General features: G+C 45.3%; 1 protein-coding gene and 1 long non-coding RNA gene across 5 annotated transcripts; one reads left to right on the top strand and one right to left on the bottom strand.

Annotated features, from left to right (window-relative positions):
- Positions 1–14: 14 nt before the first annotated feature.
- FKBPL (FKBP prolyl isomerase like) lies at positions 15–13,563 on the top strand. 4 transcript variants are annotated; one of them, XM_061619486.1, is made up of 3 exons: positions 15–172; positions 12,222–12,309; positions 12,446–13,563. In XM_061619486.1, the coding sequence occupies exon 3, from the start codon at positions 12,568–12,570 to the stop codon at positions 13,543–13,545; it is 978 nt and encodes a 325-aa protein (XP_061475470.1). In that variant the 5' UTR covers positions 15–172; positions 12,222–12,309; positions 12,446–12,567; the 3' UTR covers positions 13,546–13,563. The 4 variants fall into 4 exon arrangements, with proteins under 4 accessions (XP_061475470.1, XP_061475469.1, XP_061475472.1 ...); XM_061619485.1 differs by having other exon boundaries at positions 16–176; XM_061619488.1 differs by lacking the exon at positions 15–172 and adding an exon at positions 348–369.
- Positions 5,029–7,378, bottom strand: LOC133381051 (uncharacterized). The gene is made up of 3 exons (XR_009761611.1): positions 7,271–7,378; positions 6,951–7,046; positions 5,029–5,306 (listed from the first exon to the last, which is right to left on the bottom strand). It is a non-coding gene; the product is annotated as an uncharacterized LOC133381051 (long non-coding RNA).
- Positions 13,564–14,965: the final 1,402 nt, after the last annotated feature.

The following is a 14,965-nucleotide window of genomic DNA, read 5'->3' as shown; positions in this document are numbered from 1 at the left end:
ATATACTGTGCGCAAGCGCATTATGGAATACGATTTTTTTTTCTTTCCGAACTTCTCTCGGAGTGATGCGTGTTTCATAGTACACCTGTGCGGTGAAGGAGCGGCGTAAATAGCTCACCCCTGACGCGCTAAATTTCAGTGCTCCGCGCTCTACTCCTTCTATCAGGCGGAGGTGGGTAAGTATTAGCTTGGCGCACGCGCACTGGTAAAATAGACGTTTCCAGGCTGTGGAGCGTTGCGCATGTGCAGAATGTAAATCCTCCTTATAGGAGAACGAGGCATGCGCGTATTGGATGACATATTGCGCAAGTACTACTGGGAGTTGTAGTTTGGTTGCGCGTTTTAATTCCAGAGTTTTTCTGACGACGAGTGAGTGTCCTTTTTTAAATAATTATTAGGTGTCTTGGGGCCCTAACAAATAGAATTTGACATGGTCCCGACGAGTTCACCCATGGTGCTAGTTGAATTAACAACATATTTTGACCTCAGTAACATGAAAATAACGTCACTTTTCTCACATGGGTATTTTAAGGATAATAAGGTAAATATTTATAAAACAGATTGTACCTAAGGGTTGCAATCAGTTTACTTGTTTTTTCACTTGCCTTATTTCTATGCTCTTTTTTAAACAACCAACCTCGCACACAGATACTTGGCAGGTGATTCTTTTCCTTGCATAGAGCTACCTAGCCAAAAAATAGAAACACTTCCCTGCTACATTTCTGCGCCTGTGGGCAATGTTCAAAGATGCAAGGAACGTTTAATCTTTATTTTGTTTTGGAAAACAATGCAAACATTTTAAATGAAAGCATAAATGGCAGGGTTAGTAAAAGAGAAACATGAAAACCAATTTAAAATGTTATATGGCACAAGCATGTTAGTTGGTCCTTTGTTTGGCCCTGATAAACGGGCAAATGATGGCAACATGCTATCAATTGGTCTCGGTGCAGCATCATGAAACTGAATGTTATCAATTAGTCAAGGAAATGTTGTCATGAGCAACTTCATTGCTTGCACTTCTATGATTGATCTCACATAATGTGCTACAGATGGAGCTGTAATATCATAGAGGGAAAGGAAATAACTCCAGATTTCTTTTGCCTCTATTCACTCTCTCATATCCACTTATCTAGGCCAGGAAGCAAGTCACTATTACTTCAGAAGAAATATTTGCAGGGCTGGCACCAGAGGGTGGCCAGGTTGGGCCATGGCTGAGGGCCCGAGGGGCCCCAGTAGGGCCCCTTGGTGCTCCCATTCCATGATCCATGGCAGTGTCAGGTCCTGCAACCTGACCTGGTGCGGATTGCAGAGGAGCTCCCAGGCACCCCAGTCATGCCAGGTACTGGCCCTGAATATTTGTATTTGCTTCTTTATGCTCCTGCAGAGCTGGGCAGTTGCTAAAGTTACAACTGATTTCTGGCCCTTCTCCCAGCAGCAGATCAAATTTAACTGGTGAAGTTTTTACCTGAACAGAGAGGTGGTAGGAAAAGATAGAACTAGAATCAATGGGTAGAAATTCCAGGGAAGATTTTGGCTAAGTATTAGGAGAAGCTTTGTAACAGTAAGAGCAATCTGACAGTGGAATGAACTGCTTTGGACACTGGTGGAGGTGTTACAAAAGGGCAAGACCCTTAAGTGTTGGGCTGCCTGTTGTGGCCCCCAATTCCTGGATATGCCGATCAGGAATTAGAGACGAGACCTTTAGATAGCAAGAACTTGCCTTTATTCCTTTGCAAAGGGAGAGATCACCATACAGGAGGCTCTCTCCCATAAAACAGACAACCATAACATTTATAGGCTGTTATGCGTCACATACATAATCATCAAGGCATCACAGCATCAAAGTGCATTGCTAATCAGAATAAATGTCTCATCCGGGGCTTTCCTATCTTCACCTCGTGCCCTTTACATCTGTTTCCCATGGCTCACTTCCCTGTTCTTATCCCAAGTTCCTCTATCCTTGACCTTTAGTTCTGCAAGCTATATGAGAAAGAATAATTCAAATGCTGAGAAAGCAGAGAAGCATAGGTTTCATACTTTTTGCACGCATTAAGAGGCCTGATTGTCACAATTCCCCCTTAGATACTTTCTTATTTCAAGAAAGTATCTTTTTACTATTCAATAGTGGCGTAGAGGGTCTGGTCTTCCTGTCCCTCTTGAACTGGTGACATTTCTGCATACTGACCCTGCATCTCTTGCAGAGCGAGTTGCTGGTACATTATCAGCTTACCTCTTCTTTTCATGAGCCTAATAAGCATACCTGATACACAAGATATAATACATGGTAGGCACATTAGGACCAGCAGTATAATACAACCAATGACAAACAAATGTTTTAACCAAGCCCAGTTTGGGAGCCAACTGGTAAGCCAATCCCAGTTTAGACCTTCCCAGTGCTGGTTCCCCACATACGCTGTTATTTCTGCATGATCGACTAACTGGTTGATTACCTGTGATTGGTCCCCAATTTCCACACAACAATCACTGCTGGTGTTCAAAGCTGCACATAGCCCACCGGAATTGGCCAACAACAGATCAAGACCTTGCTGATGTATGACCAACCTTTTACGTATTTGTTCAGTCTCATGTGCTAATGTGCGTATTGCATCCCCTGTAGCATTGGTGACAATTTCTACCACCACTTGTAATCTAATTAATCCGTTAGTAAGGGAACGAAGTCCCCTGACTCCAATACCACTCCATGTGAGGGGTTCATAATAATTGACCAAATCTTGGGGGGTCCAGATTCTGCTTCCCCATTCCTGGCCTCCAGCATGTAATGTACCCCTCTTGTATCTGGTGTTAGTATATAAAGGCCTAAAGATTTGTTGTCCCTTAGGCCATATATTAACATTGGGTATTAAGTAGGCAACATAACAGCTCCCTGTTATGTCCAGTATGCCCTAATGTGGAGAGAACTGGACCGGGATCCGCCCACTCCAATGGTACTGCGAGTCATGTCGCAGCGAGGCCCCATCTCCAAACCCGTCCTGCCTGAGACTGAGGAAGAAACCTTACCCAGCGCCCCACCACCGTATAGGCGGCGTATAGATGAGGAAAGGCCCACTGGCCCACCACCTATGGATCAGGAGAGGCCCACCAGTCCACCATCTAGCCCTCCCAGCATATCCGAAGTGACAAACCCCCCCCGCAAGTTCAACAGAGGTATTTTTTATTATTACTTATTAAATTTATATTGTGCTCTTTGTCACAAAGGAATCCAGGCAGCAAACATATCAACAAAACAACAAAAAGAAAAGTATTCTAAAAACAGTTAAAAACATTCTAAAACACAGTTAGTTAAAAACATTATTTCATCCAGTGATCTCCAGGCCACCAGAAACAGCCCCCTTCAGCCATCAAATGCCTGCATAAACAGGAATATTTTCAAATTCCTCCTGAAAGTCAATAGCAAAGGAGACAGATGCATCTTTCTGGGAAGGACATTCTACAGACAGGGAGCCACCACTGAAAAGGCCCTATGGGTCAGAACCAACCGGACAGCCCCTGGTGGCGGCACCACCAACAAGGCCTTGCCTGCCAGTCATAGGGCAGTTTAAATAAAGGCTGTACAGTCATCTTTGCAGCAAGCTATGCTGGACCAGGAGTGGGGAGACTAGAGTTCAAACTCTGACATGGCCATGAAGTTCACTGGGTGAGCTTGAACAAGTCACTCTCTTGGTCTAACGTACTTCACAGGATTGCTAGGAGGATAAAATGGGGGGGGGGACTTTACAACTTCTTTGAGGAAAGGCAGGATATAAATGTATTAAATACCTATTTCCCCACTTTTCAGACATGCATATCATCACATTTGGGTAATGTGTCAACAGTCACTGTTGTTTTTCTGAGTTTTTGGATTCTCAAAATATTTGATTGGGACTGTCAGCATTAACAGGCCAATGTCAACATTTACCAATTTTGAGACATTCTTGGATGTCTAAAGAAGATAGCTTCATGAGGAGCAAGAAGGTTGAAGGGAGCCATTGATGAGGGCACTTTTCTCCACCGCTGTGCTCTGGGAACATAAATACCACAATCTTTTACTTTAAGAGACCACAATAGGAGCCTCCAGTAATATCCATGACTGTGGACCTCTTACCTTGTCTCCATGCAAGTCAGTCAAGGTTTTTAAGTTTACAGTCATGAGAACAATGCAGGGTTGTCTTGATTATGATGCTCATTGAGGCTGCAGCAAGCTGATATACCTCCCTTTTCTGGAACAGCCTTTCACAACCCCCTCCAGATGTTTTGAACTCCAACTCCCATCAGCCTTAACCAGAATGGCTAATTATCAGGAATGATAGGAACTGTAGTCCAAAATATCCGGAAGTACAAAAAGGCTGCTCTAGCATATGTGTGGGGAACTTTTGGCCCTCCAGAAGTTGCTGAACTATGACTCCCATCAGCTCCAGCAAACATGGCCATTGGCCAGGGAGGATGGGAGTTGTAGTTCAGCAACATCTGAAGGGCCAAAGGTTCTCCACTCTTACTGTAGAACATGGATGAGCAGAAAGCAGATCACTGGAGGATTTGCAGTAGATTGGCAAGAGCTACTTACCATAACAACAAAAAGCTTTCTTCACCCTAGTGTAGGATATACTAATTTGGATATAGATTTGTACTTGTATAGGTCTTCTTGGTGCACAGGTCATGGAGTGTCATAGATAACTGACTCTGCCCCCAGGCACCATTTTGCATCTGGGTCTGGTTGGTGTACCTTTGTATCCTTGGCATTGTAACCCTCCCCCACCCACCCACCAACCCGGACCTTATGGTGAAGGATGAGTAAGAAATTCTATGAATGGATCTACTTTGTTGTTTGTTATTAGATTCATGGTTCCTTTGGAAGGTTCATGAAAGGGCAAAAATAGTGTCTGTGTCCCAACCAATGAGTCTGAAACTGTAAAAACAAAGTAACAAAAATTCCCAGAAAGAAAAATGGTTGTGGATGCCAAGCTATTTCACATCCTCTCCTGCAATAGAGATTTACCAATCAACCCGAAAATTACACTTCTAACAACGCACTGGTGTATTAGAGCACACAAAGTGCTTCTTTTATTTAAGAAGTTTTCATAGTGAAAAGGTGAGGTGGAGGGAGGCTAAAGGATGTTCAGGTCCGTTCAATTCCTGCATGCACAGGAGTTGTCAAACGAACCGTCATTTCCCCCCCTCCTTGCTGTTCCTTTTTCTGTTCCATCAAGAATGTGGCTTCTGGATCCCAACTTCCGAAGTGGCAGCAGGGGGGTACCCCTGGCTGACAGGGCAACAGGCAGATTGTGGCATTGTTGTGGGTTTTTGTTTGCCTATAAGAAAAGACAATGGTAAGGGATGTGGGTGCTGTCCAGGCTCTCTGGAATGTTGATATTACTACCTTCTCTTGGCTCTTATTTGTTCTGCAGTAGCCTTTGATAATCTGGTCTCCTCCAGATGTTATGGATTTCTATCAGCCGATGCTGGTTGAGGCTGATGAGAGTTGTAGTCCAAAACATTTGAGGGCATCAGGTTGGCAAAGGGTCTCACGCAGAAGTCTTCTCCATCACCTTCAGACTTGGGGAGCCTGCAGCTCTCCACATGTGGTAGGACTCCCAACTTCCGTCCACCCCAACCAGCACTGCCAATAGCCAGAAATAATGGGAGATATAGTCCAGCAACATCTGGAGGGCTACAGGTTCCCCACCCCTGCTCTGCCTGATCCTTTGGAGATGCCAGAGAATGAACAGGGCTGGCCCAAGACATTGTGCTGAGATGGAGAAGATACTTCAGCAATGCTGACGGGCCAACCGCCTCCTCTGTACCTGGGCACAGGAGGCTAGATCCGGGATGCAGGGCAGGCCACATGGCAGATCACAGCCCTATCCTCCCAATACTGCACCACCACTCCCTGTCTCTCAGCATCTGCCTATATCCCTGCCTGTGTAGCTTGCAGAAAGGTCTGGTTCAATCCCCAGCTCCTCCAGGTAAGACTGGGAGAGACCCCAGTCTGAAATCCTGGATAGCCACTGCCAGTCAGTGTAGGCAATACTGAGCAACAGTGATCTGATTCAGTATAAGGCAGTTTCCTGTGTTCCTATGAGATACAAATTTGGGGCGGACCCATAGCTTAGTGGTAGAGCATCTGCTTTGCATGCAGATGGTCCCAGATTCAGTCACTGGCATCTCCAGATAGGCCTGAAAGAGACTCCTTGCTTGAAATCCTGGAGAGCTACTGCCAGTCAGAGTAGACAATGCTGAGCCAATGGTCTGATTCAGTATAAAGCAGCTTCCTGTGTTCCTAGAAACCCCCATGGCTCAGACGCATGGCTTATATTCTCCAGAATCTATGCATTCTGTGCTATAGGCCTCTTGCTTGCCTGCCTGCCTGGAAGATACAGGTGTAGAAGTTAGCATACTGAAGTTAAGATGTATATTTGTTGTTCCACCCACTTTTACCTCTGGCCCTGCCCACTGGCATGTGGACCCAGAAGCTTGTTGCCTATAAAGGAATGCAGCCCTTGGGCTGAAAATGTTCCCCACCCCTGGTCTAGAGACACAGGGAGTACTTACATTCACTATTTATAAATGGTTTCTGTGGCGCACCAGCTTACACGATCCTTTACATAATTTCATAAGCCCCCACTCCCCATCAAAAGATGGCACTCTGCCCCAGGGAGATTACAGTGTAAAACTGTGATGATGAGAAAAGCAACAGAGGGAGGAAGAGTAGAGAGCAGCAGATGAAACCACATGGGTTGGGGGTTTGGCTGCAGTTGTGGGGGGAGGGGAGGGTTTAAGGTGAGATGAAGATTAAGGGATTCTTGTCAAAGGTTTCATGGAGAAGGTGAGTTTTTAGGAAGGATTTGGAGGAAGGGGCTTGAGCACAGGTTGCATTTCCTGGAAGGAGATTCTTCCAGCAGATTGAGGCTGGCCGGGAGAGAGGCAAGAGTGGGCGAAGAGGTGGAGTCACTTACCCACTTGGCACACCTGATTCTTGTATGCCAACACAGGCTCCCCCAGATCCTCGTTACGCAGCGATGCTGCTATTTTCCTGGCCACATAGCGGCAAGCTGAATTGGAGAGAAAGAAAAGATTTAGGGATGCATTTAACTGGAGGAGCTAGCAGCACCAGTGTAGCTAAACCTCTCCGCTGCCCTTCCAGTCTAGGAGTCTTGGCTTCTTTGCTTTCTGCTTTCATACACTAGACTCCCTGCCCCCTCCCTGATTCTAAGAGAACCCAGGAGCCCTGGCTCCCCTTGCCTTCATTCACACACTCTGCACACCCTTTACGTACCACCAATTATGAGTCACACCATGTTTTAGGAGAGAGAGTGCCGTCAGCTTGGAAACTCAGCTATCCCCTTGCATAAACAGGATATAGGAAAGAAGGAGGCGGACTTGAAGGGTAGAGAAAAGTATTGTGGGAAATGTAGTTTTATTATCTCTATCTTCTATAAGCGTTGTAGTCAAACCAACAAAGACTTTAAAGACGTGCTACAATAACATTCTTTAAGGTGTGACAAGACAGTTCTGCAAAATAATACTTCTGCCCCATCCCAGAAAAAACATGAATCCATGCATCCTATTCTTTTGACTGTCATTTCTTTTAATCTGTTTTTAATATTTTATTTTTTTAATTGCTGTAACCTGCCCTGGGACCTTATGGTGAAGGATGGGAAAGAAATGTGGTGATGATGATGATGATGTAGATAGATAGATAGATAGATAGATAGATAATGCAGCACATCTGCCATTACAAATTTACAAACAGATTGGGTGTCTTTTATATGCCACTTTAGGAGCTTCCAGGCACCACCTCTTTCTGTTCCATGCCCCTTTTTCTCTCAAGTTTTTTATAATGGCTTGTGGAATTTCTCATCACCATTGAGCCTAGACAAGTATATAAAATGATGTCATGTTGCTGAGCACCATTTTTCTGTTTTTTTGCCTTTTCATGTTCTCTCATCAATATTTTCTGCCCAAGTGCTTATGCGTTATTTAGAAAAACTTGCATGCTGAACAGTAGCCAATTGTATAGGTTGCCATGGCAGATTCAAGGCTTCTGGCTTTTGCAGACTATCTCTGTACCAGATGGTTCAGAACTGGATCTGGGAGTTGTGCACTCAAGTCCTGTATCTGCTACAGATTTTACTGTGTAGTATTGAGCAAACTGCTGTGTCTCAGCCTCTCCTTTGCATCTGTTATTGAGAGAGCAATCTATCTATATATCTGTCTATCTATATATACATACACAGAGAGAGAGAGAGAGAGAGAGAGAGAGAGCATAGTTAAGCCCTTTCGAGAATAAAAAGCATCATAAAAAGGCATCAACATGCTGAGATCAGCCAGGTGCCCCTGCCTGAAGTGAGTGGCAACCAGGGAAAGGGTCTTTTTATTATTATTATTATTATTATTATTATTATTATTATTATTATTATTATTATTATTTATAGTGCTTGTGCCCCATTTATAAAACTCCCAACTCATAGGCTTGCCTGATGACCACTCTGGCACCTTTCTGGCACCAGATAAAGACCTTTTTATTCTTCTAGACCTTTTAACCTTTGAAACTCTGTTTTTTATTGTTTAGTCTGATCTGCTGCCTTTAATTGCTGATCTTAATATGGGTGGGTGTTTGTGTTTATACCTGTTTTATTCTGATCTTGAACTTGTCCTGTTATATTGTTAACTGTCCTGACAAACAATTGGCCAAAGACTAGTATACAAATTCATATTAAAACTCTATTTTTTTTATTGTAAGTTATTTCATATTGTTTTTAAGGATTGTTTTTAAATTGTTGTAACCTTCCCTGGGACCTCAGGTTGAAGGGTGGGTAGTAATTTCATGATGATGATGATGAAATAAATGTGCTTATAAATTGTAACTGTCAGGAGTAATTTCTTCAAGCCTAACTTTTAGATATGTATTTTTCTCTTTACTGCATTGACTCATTATCTCAGTTAGTAGTTGGTTTTAGGATGAGGGCTTAATCTGTCAGTACATTATTGCTCTTCCTGCAAACACTTAATTAGGATGCAAATCCAACTGAACTTGGTGCAACTTTCTCTTGAGTAAGCAAGGATGGGTTTAGCCTATTTAAGTACAGTAGGGCCCTGCTTTACGGCCGCTGATGCGGTGGCTTTCAATTAGGGGAAATTCCCTGTTTTAAAGCCGATTTTGCGGTTTTTTGGCATTTTCGTGTCATTTTTGTGCGACACGGCCCATTATAGTCAATGGGTTCCGCTTTACGGCAATTTCCGCTTTACGGCGGGAGCCTGGTCCCTAACCTGACATATAAGCGGGGCCCTACTGTACATATAACTGCATTCACTTGCATTCATCACGTGTTGCCTTGTCTCTGTTGTCTTCCCCGTTATGCTAGCCGGGGCTAATGGAAGTTGTAATCCAAAACATCTGGAAGGCACCATTCCCTTGTATGTAGAAGCTGAGAATTCATCCCAGCCAAAGAGTGGGTAGTTTTTGTAGAGTTGGGTGTTGGGAACTTTTGGCCCTCCAGATATTGCTGAACTATACCACCCATCATCCCTGGCCATTGGCCACGCTTGCTGGGACTGATGGGAGTTACCTCCCTTATATACTGTGGGAATGCTGTGGACATAATATATCTCGACTTCAGCAAAGCTTTTGACAAAGTGCCCCATGATATTCTGATTAGGAAGCTAGCTAAATGTGAGCTGGATGGAACAACTATCACGTGGATCCACAGTTGGCTCCAGAATCATACTCAAAGAGTGCTTATCAATGGTTCCTTCTCAAACTGGGCGGAAGTAACGAGTGGGATACCACAGGGCTTGGTTCTGGGCCCAGTGCTCTTCAACATTTTTATTAATGACTTGGATGAGGAGGTACAGAGCATGCTTATCAAATTTGCAGATGATACAAAATTGGGGGGCACAGCTAATGCCATGGAAGACAAACAAAATTCAAAGGGACCTTGATAGGCTGGAGTATTGGGCTGAAAACAACAGAATGAAATTCAACAGGGATAAATGCAAAGTTCTACACTTAGGAAAAAGAAACCAAATGCACAGTTATAAGATGGGGGATACTTGGCTCAGCAGTATGACATGTGAGAAGGATCTTGGAATTGTTGTTGATCACAAGCTGAATATGAGCCAACAGTGCGATGTGGCTGCAAAAAAGGCAAATGCTATTTTAGGCTGCATTAACAGACGTATAGTTTCCAAATCGCGTGAAATATTAGTTCCCCTCTATTCAGCACTGGTTAGGCCTCATCTTGAGTACTGTGTCCAGTTCTGGTCTCCGCATTTCAAGAAGGATGCAGACAAACTGGAACAGGTTCAGAGGAGGGCAACCAGGATGATCAGGGGACTGGAAACAAAGCCCTATGAGGAGAGACTGAAAGAACTGGGCATATTTAGCCTGGAGAAGAGAAGGCTGAGGGGGGATATGATAGCACTCTTCAAGTACATGAAAGGTTGCCACATAGAGGAGGGCCGGGATCTCTTCTCGATCGTCCCAGAGTGCAGGACACGGAATAATGGGCTACACTGAGCAGGGGGTTGGACTCGATGGCCTTATAGGCCCCTTCCAACTATACTATTTGATGATTCTGTGAGTTGTAGTTCAGCAATATCTGGAGGGCCAAAGGTTCCCCAAACCTGTTGTAGAGAGACTGTCTCAGGAAGTCCCTGATCGATGCTGCCATGTCTTGGAGAGCAAACCTTCCCTTGAGTTCACCCAATTCTCTGGTTTGGCAGTTGAAGCTCTCTGGGAATTCAGCTTGTGTGTGGGACTCTCCAGTGGATGAGATCCAGCCTTCCTAAGGAGGAGGGTATCTTATGCCATTCTCTCTCATCATGGGAGCCTATGTAACTGTACTAGCCCCACAACATCCCCAAAAGTAGCACTCAAAGATACCCTGAGTCTTATCTCTTTTTAACTAACTCTTCTAAATTAGTTTATATTGTTATTCTCACATGCAATCCTGTGCAAGCTTCCTCAGAAGTAAGCCCCATTGTGTTCAGTGATGCTTACTCCTAAGTAAGTGTGCAGAGGATTGCAGCTTTGCATAGCAAACTAACGGTTGGCGTTTTTGCACCAATCATTTCAAAGCAGCTTTCTGTCTTCTCTCAGAAAGTCAAGTGTTGAAACCTTGGCTGCTCTAGCAGCTGATTAAAAGTTGTAGATATCTTGTGAGATGTCAAGAAGAAGGGACTTGCTATAAATAGAAGGGAAATCTGTCTCGTAATGAGTGAGGGTGGGGTGGTCAAGGAGGGCTTCTCTGGGTTTTAACCATTTCTCCCCCTGTCTGCTTTTTCTCCTGACATCTCCTGGGGGAACATTTCCACTTACAATGGTTGCTAAGACAGGTGGTTGCTGAGGAAATGACGTCTAAAGAGGGGGAATGTCACCAAAGGGGGCTAGATAAAGGAGTGTGCCTGAACCAGGAGCTGAAACGTATGCTCTGCCCCAACTACAGCTCATCCATCCAGCACTGAGAACCTGAGCAAGAGGGGTAAGAGGAAGAAAGGATGGACAGTAGTGATGGAGGACAAAAAAACAAATAAATGGAAATAAAGGAGTGTGAGACTTAGGATGAGGGGGAAATATTCGGGACTTTCATATACTAAAAATTAAGGATTTCATTGCTTAACTGCTGCTTTGTTGGAAAGGTAATTACAGTATGTATGTGTACATGGGGAGATGATGGTACATAGATGATGGGGGGGGTTGGAAGCCCCATCTTTTCTATTCTGTTTTCAGTCTGTAAGACATATGGTGTCTGTTGTGTTTGGTGGATGGTTGGAGTCAGATCTTGGAGGGCAGCTGGGTGTGTGTTTATACCTAATGAGGGAGAATAAGCTGCAACTTGACTGTCAATACAAACCCTGTTAAACCATTGGCCAACTTGCTGTGATGTCATGAAGTGATCATGTACATTCTAATTGCTTGGGAGAATTTGGCAGCAATAGAACATTGACAAGCATTGCAGGGCCTTCTTGGCGCTGTTAGCAAAAGGGAGCTGTCAAGCAAGGAAGCACTGAAGTCCTGTGGGCCACAGAGTCAGAGGATTCCAAAAGGCAGTATGAAATTTAATTTGAACAAATATCAAATCTCCAGCTAACTTTCCCCCTCCATCATCCTTTGTAATGTACAAACATTTAAAAAAACAACAACCAAAGCCCCCTTTTTACAATCCGAGCATGTTGGTCCTCACACCAACACTGTGATTTAAGCTGCTGCTGTTCTTATTTTACAGATGAGGAACTGAAGCTGAAACACTGTTTACTTTCCCAAAGCCACACAGGGAATCCTCAGCTGAGCTGGGATTCAGAGGAGGAGAAAAGGTAACCACTCAATCCACTGTCATACACTACATAGGCGCCTTAGAAGGGTCTGGGTTGAGTGTGGGAAGGCAAGGCAAACATGGCACAGTCATCCATTCCTTCAACACCATTCCATATTTCTTCTTCTTCTTTGCAGTTACTAGGCCGATTACCTCATCGCAGACAGCTCCTTAACCTCCCAACTCATCCCCCTGCACTTGTTGGTATACAGGAGCATCTTATCACTAAACTGGGAACATCTGATTGATTGAGAAAGCAATGGCAAGTACAGAACCGGCCCCTGAGAAGACACTGGCTCCAGAAGAATGGCAAGAGAGCAAGAAGCCCAGCCAGGGGTCAGTCACTGGCGAAGGGAAGGGCCACAGTTTGTCTGTCAGGAGCGGAGAAAAGGAGAGCAGGTCCAAGGGGGAAGGAGAGGAGCTGAAAGAGAACCTGCCCCCACCCAGCCAACTAGGATCAGCCAACAGGAACGTCCCTTGGGCCTGCCCGGACGGCACATTTACCAAACTGGTTCTGGAGAGCGGCACAGGTTTAGATAAGCCTAAAGAAGGTTCCTTCTGTCAGGTCTTCATCAAGGCTGAGCCAGGAGGACCACTGACTTACCCGTCCCACAAATGGGCTGAGGTGGAGCTGGGTGGGGGTGACGCAGAGTGGGATGGGATCATTGACCGTTGCCTGGAGACAATGTTGGCCGGGGAGCTGGCTGAGGTAAGATTGACGGGTGGAGGCAGCATGACCGTCCAATTGGCCAGTTTCACGGCCGCCAAGGACTCCTGGGAGATGAGCGCCAGCGAGAAGTGGAACTTGGTTATTGGCAACAAAGAGCATGGCAGCGAACTATACCGGGCTGGAGATACTGGTGCGGCTGCAAAGCGCTACGCCAGAGCCATGCGGCTGCTGGTGGTGGCAGCCCCTCCCCCAGACTATGACCAAATTAAAGCTGAGCTCCATGCCAACCTGGCTGCCTGCCAACTGAGGTTGCGCCAGCCAGCCAACGCCGCCAGCAACTGCACCAAGGCGCTCGCCCTGCAGCCAGCCAACACCAAGGCGCTCTTTCGACGGGGCTTAGCTTTCGATGCCATGAACGACCTGGAGGGGGCGGCCAAAGATCTGAAGGGTGTTTTGCAGGTGGAGCCAGGGAACCGAGCAGCCCGGAGGGAGCTGGAAAGGGTGAAAGAGCGCATAATGGCACGGGATGCAAAATTGGCCCGCGCCATGCAGAAAATGTTTGCCTGAATAAAAGAACGAAGCGATGCTGCTGTTGCTGGGTTTTTTTAAAATGCTACATTTTCATCCCCCCCCTTTTTTTTTTTAAGTATCCAGGGCAACATATGGATTTCCCCCCATTTTAGCTTCACCACTCTGTGAGGTGAAAGATGGGGTCTGGTACTACGTAATCTTCATGGCTGAGTGAGAATTTAAATTCTGGTCTCCTTAGTCCAAATCTATCACTGTTCACTGTACTACCCTGGATGTAAGAACATAAGAAAAGCCCTGCCGGATCAGAGCAAAGGCTCATCTAGTCCAGCACTGTGTTCACACAGTGGCCAACCAGATGTCTCAGTGGGAAGCCCACAAGCAGGGCCTGAGCGCAGCAGCACTCTCTCCTCCTGCACTTTCCAGCAACTGGTATTCAGAAAGCATACGGCCTCTGACAGTGGAGGTAGGACACTGCCATCAGGAGTTCTTGGGCTGTAGGCAACAGGATTTCTCTTTCCTCTGCTCTCCTTATGCCCTCCCCAGATCTTTTCCAGAGTGTCCCCCAAACCTCTGGAACAGATTTTTGAGGGTGTAAGGGGGGTGCAGGAGAAAGGAGGAGGAACTTGCAGTGTGCAATTGAAATTCTGTTTTGCGAGTGGAATAGCAGTGCTGGAAATGCCTTGTGTATATCTTTGTGCATGGAAGATTAAAAGTAGGGCTGCATATATTCTGTGAGACCACACAGGCTTGCTGCACAAATACCAATCTTGGTGCCCAGCATGGGATCTGAGAAACTCTGCTTTCTTCCTGTTATTTAAAAAATGAGCTGGTTTATAACCCTTAGGGGTGAGTAAAGAAATCTTTGGAAATGTATGGGCTGTGCTTGGTGAAATCTCTGCTATTAAAAACAGGGCCTAGAGCCTGCATGGTGAGATTACTGCCCAGCGATAAGTGTTCCTCACACTTCTTTTTCTACACCGTGTACACGGGAGTCTGTGTTTTCAGGGTTGCTGGGATTACACACTCACAGAGCTACAATTTCTAGAGTTTCCTGGGAAGAGAGATTGATTGTTAAACCACTCTGGGAATTGTAGCTCTATGAGGGATAGGGGCCTCCTAGCAGAACCCTTCACAATCTACAGTTCCTAGGATTTATTGGACAGTTTAAAACGGTATGAAACTGCTTTAAATGTGCAGTGCATATGGGGCCTCAGTGGTAGAGCATCTCCTTTGCATGCAGAAGGTCCCAGGTTCAGTCCCTGGCATATTCAGTTAGGGTTGAGGGAGAACCCTGCCTGAAACTTTGGAGAGCTGCTGCCAGTCAGTGTAGACAATACTGAGGTGGATGAACCAATGGCCTGACTCACTGTAAGGCAGCTTCCTATCTTTCTAAAATCCTTTGAAAGACAAAATTCTGGAAACAAATTGTACAAAAATAGCAACTGCATGTAAGCAG

This window comes from Rhineura floridana, chromosome 3 (genome assembly GCF_030035675.1).
Source record: "Rhineura floridana isolate rRhiFlo1 chromosome 3, rRhiFlo1.hap2, whole genome shotgun sequence".
Classification (NCBI taxonomy): Eukaryota; Metazoa; Chordata; class Lepidosauria; order Squamata; family Rhineuridae; genus Rhineura; species Rhineura floridana.
Note: the sequence above shows the minus strand (reverse complement) of the source record. Positions and strands in the feature narration are given on the sequence as shown.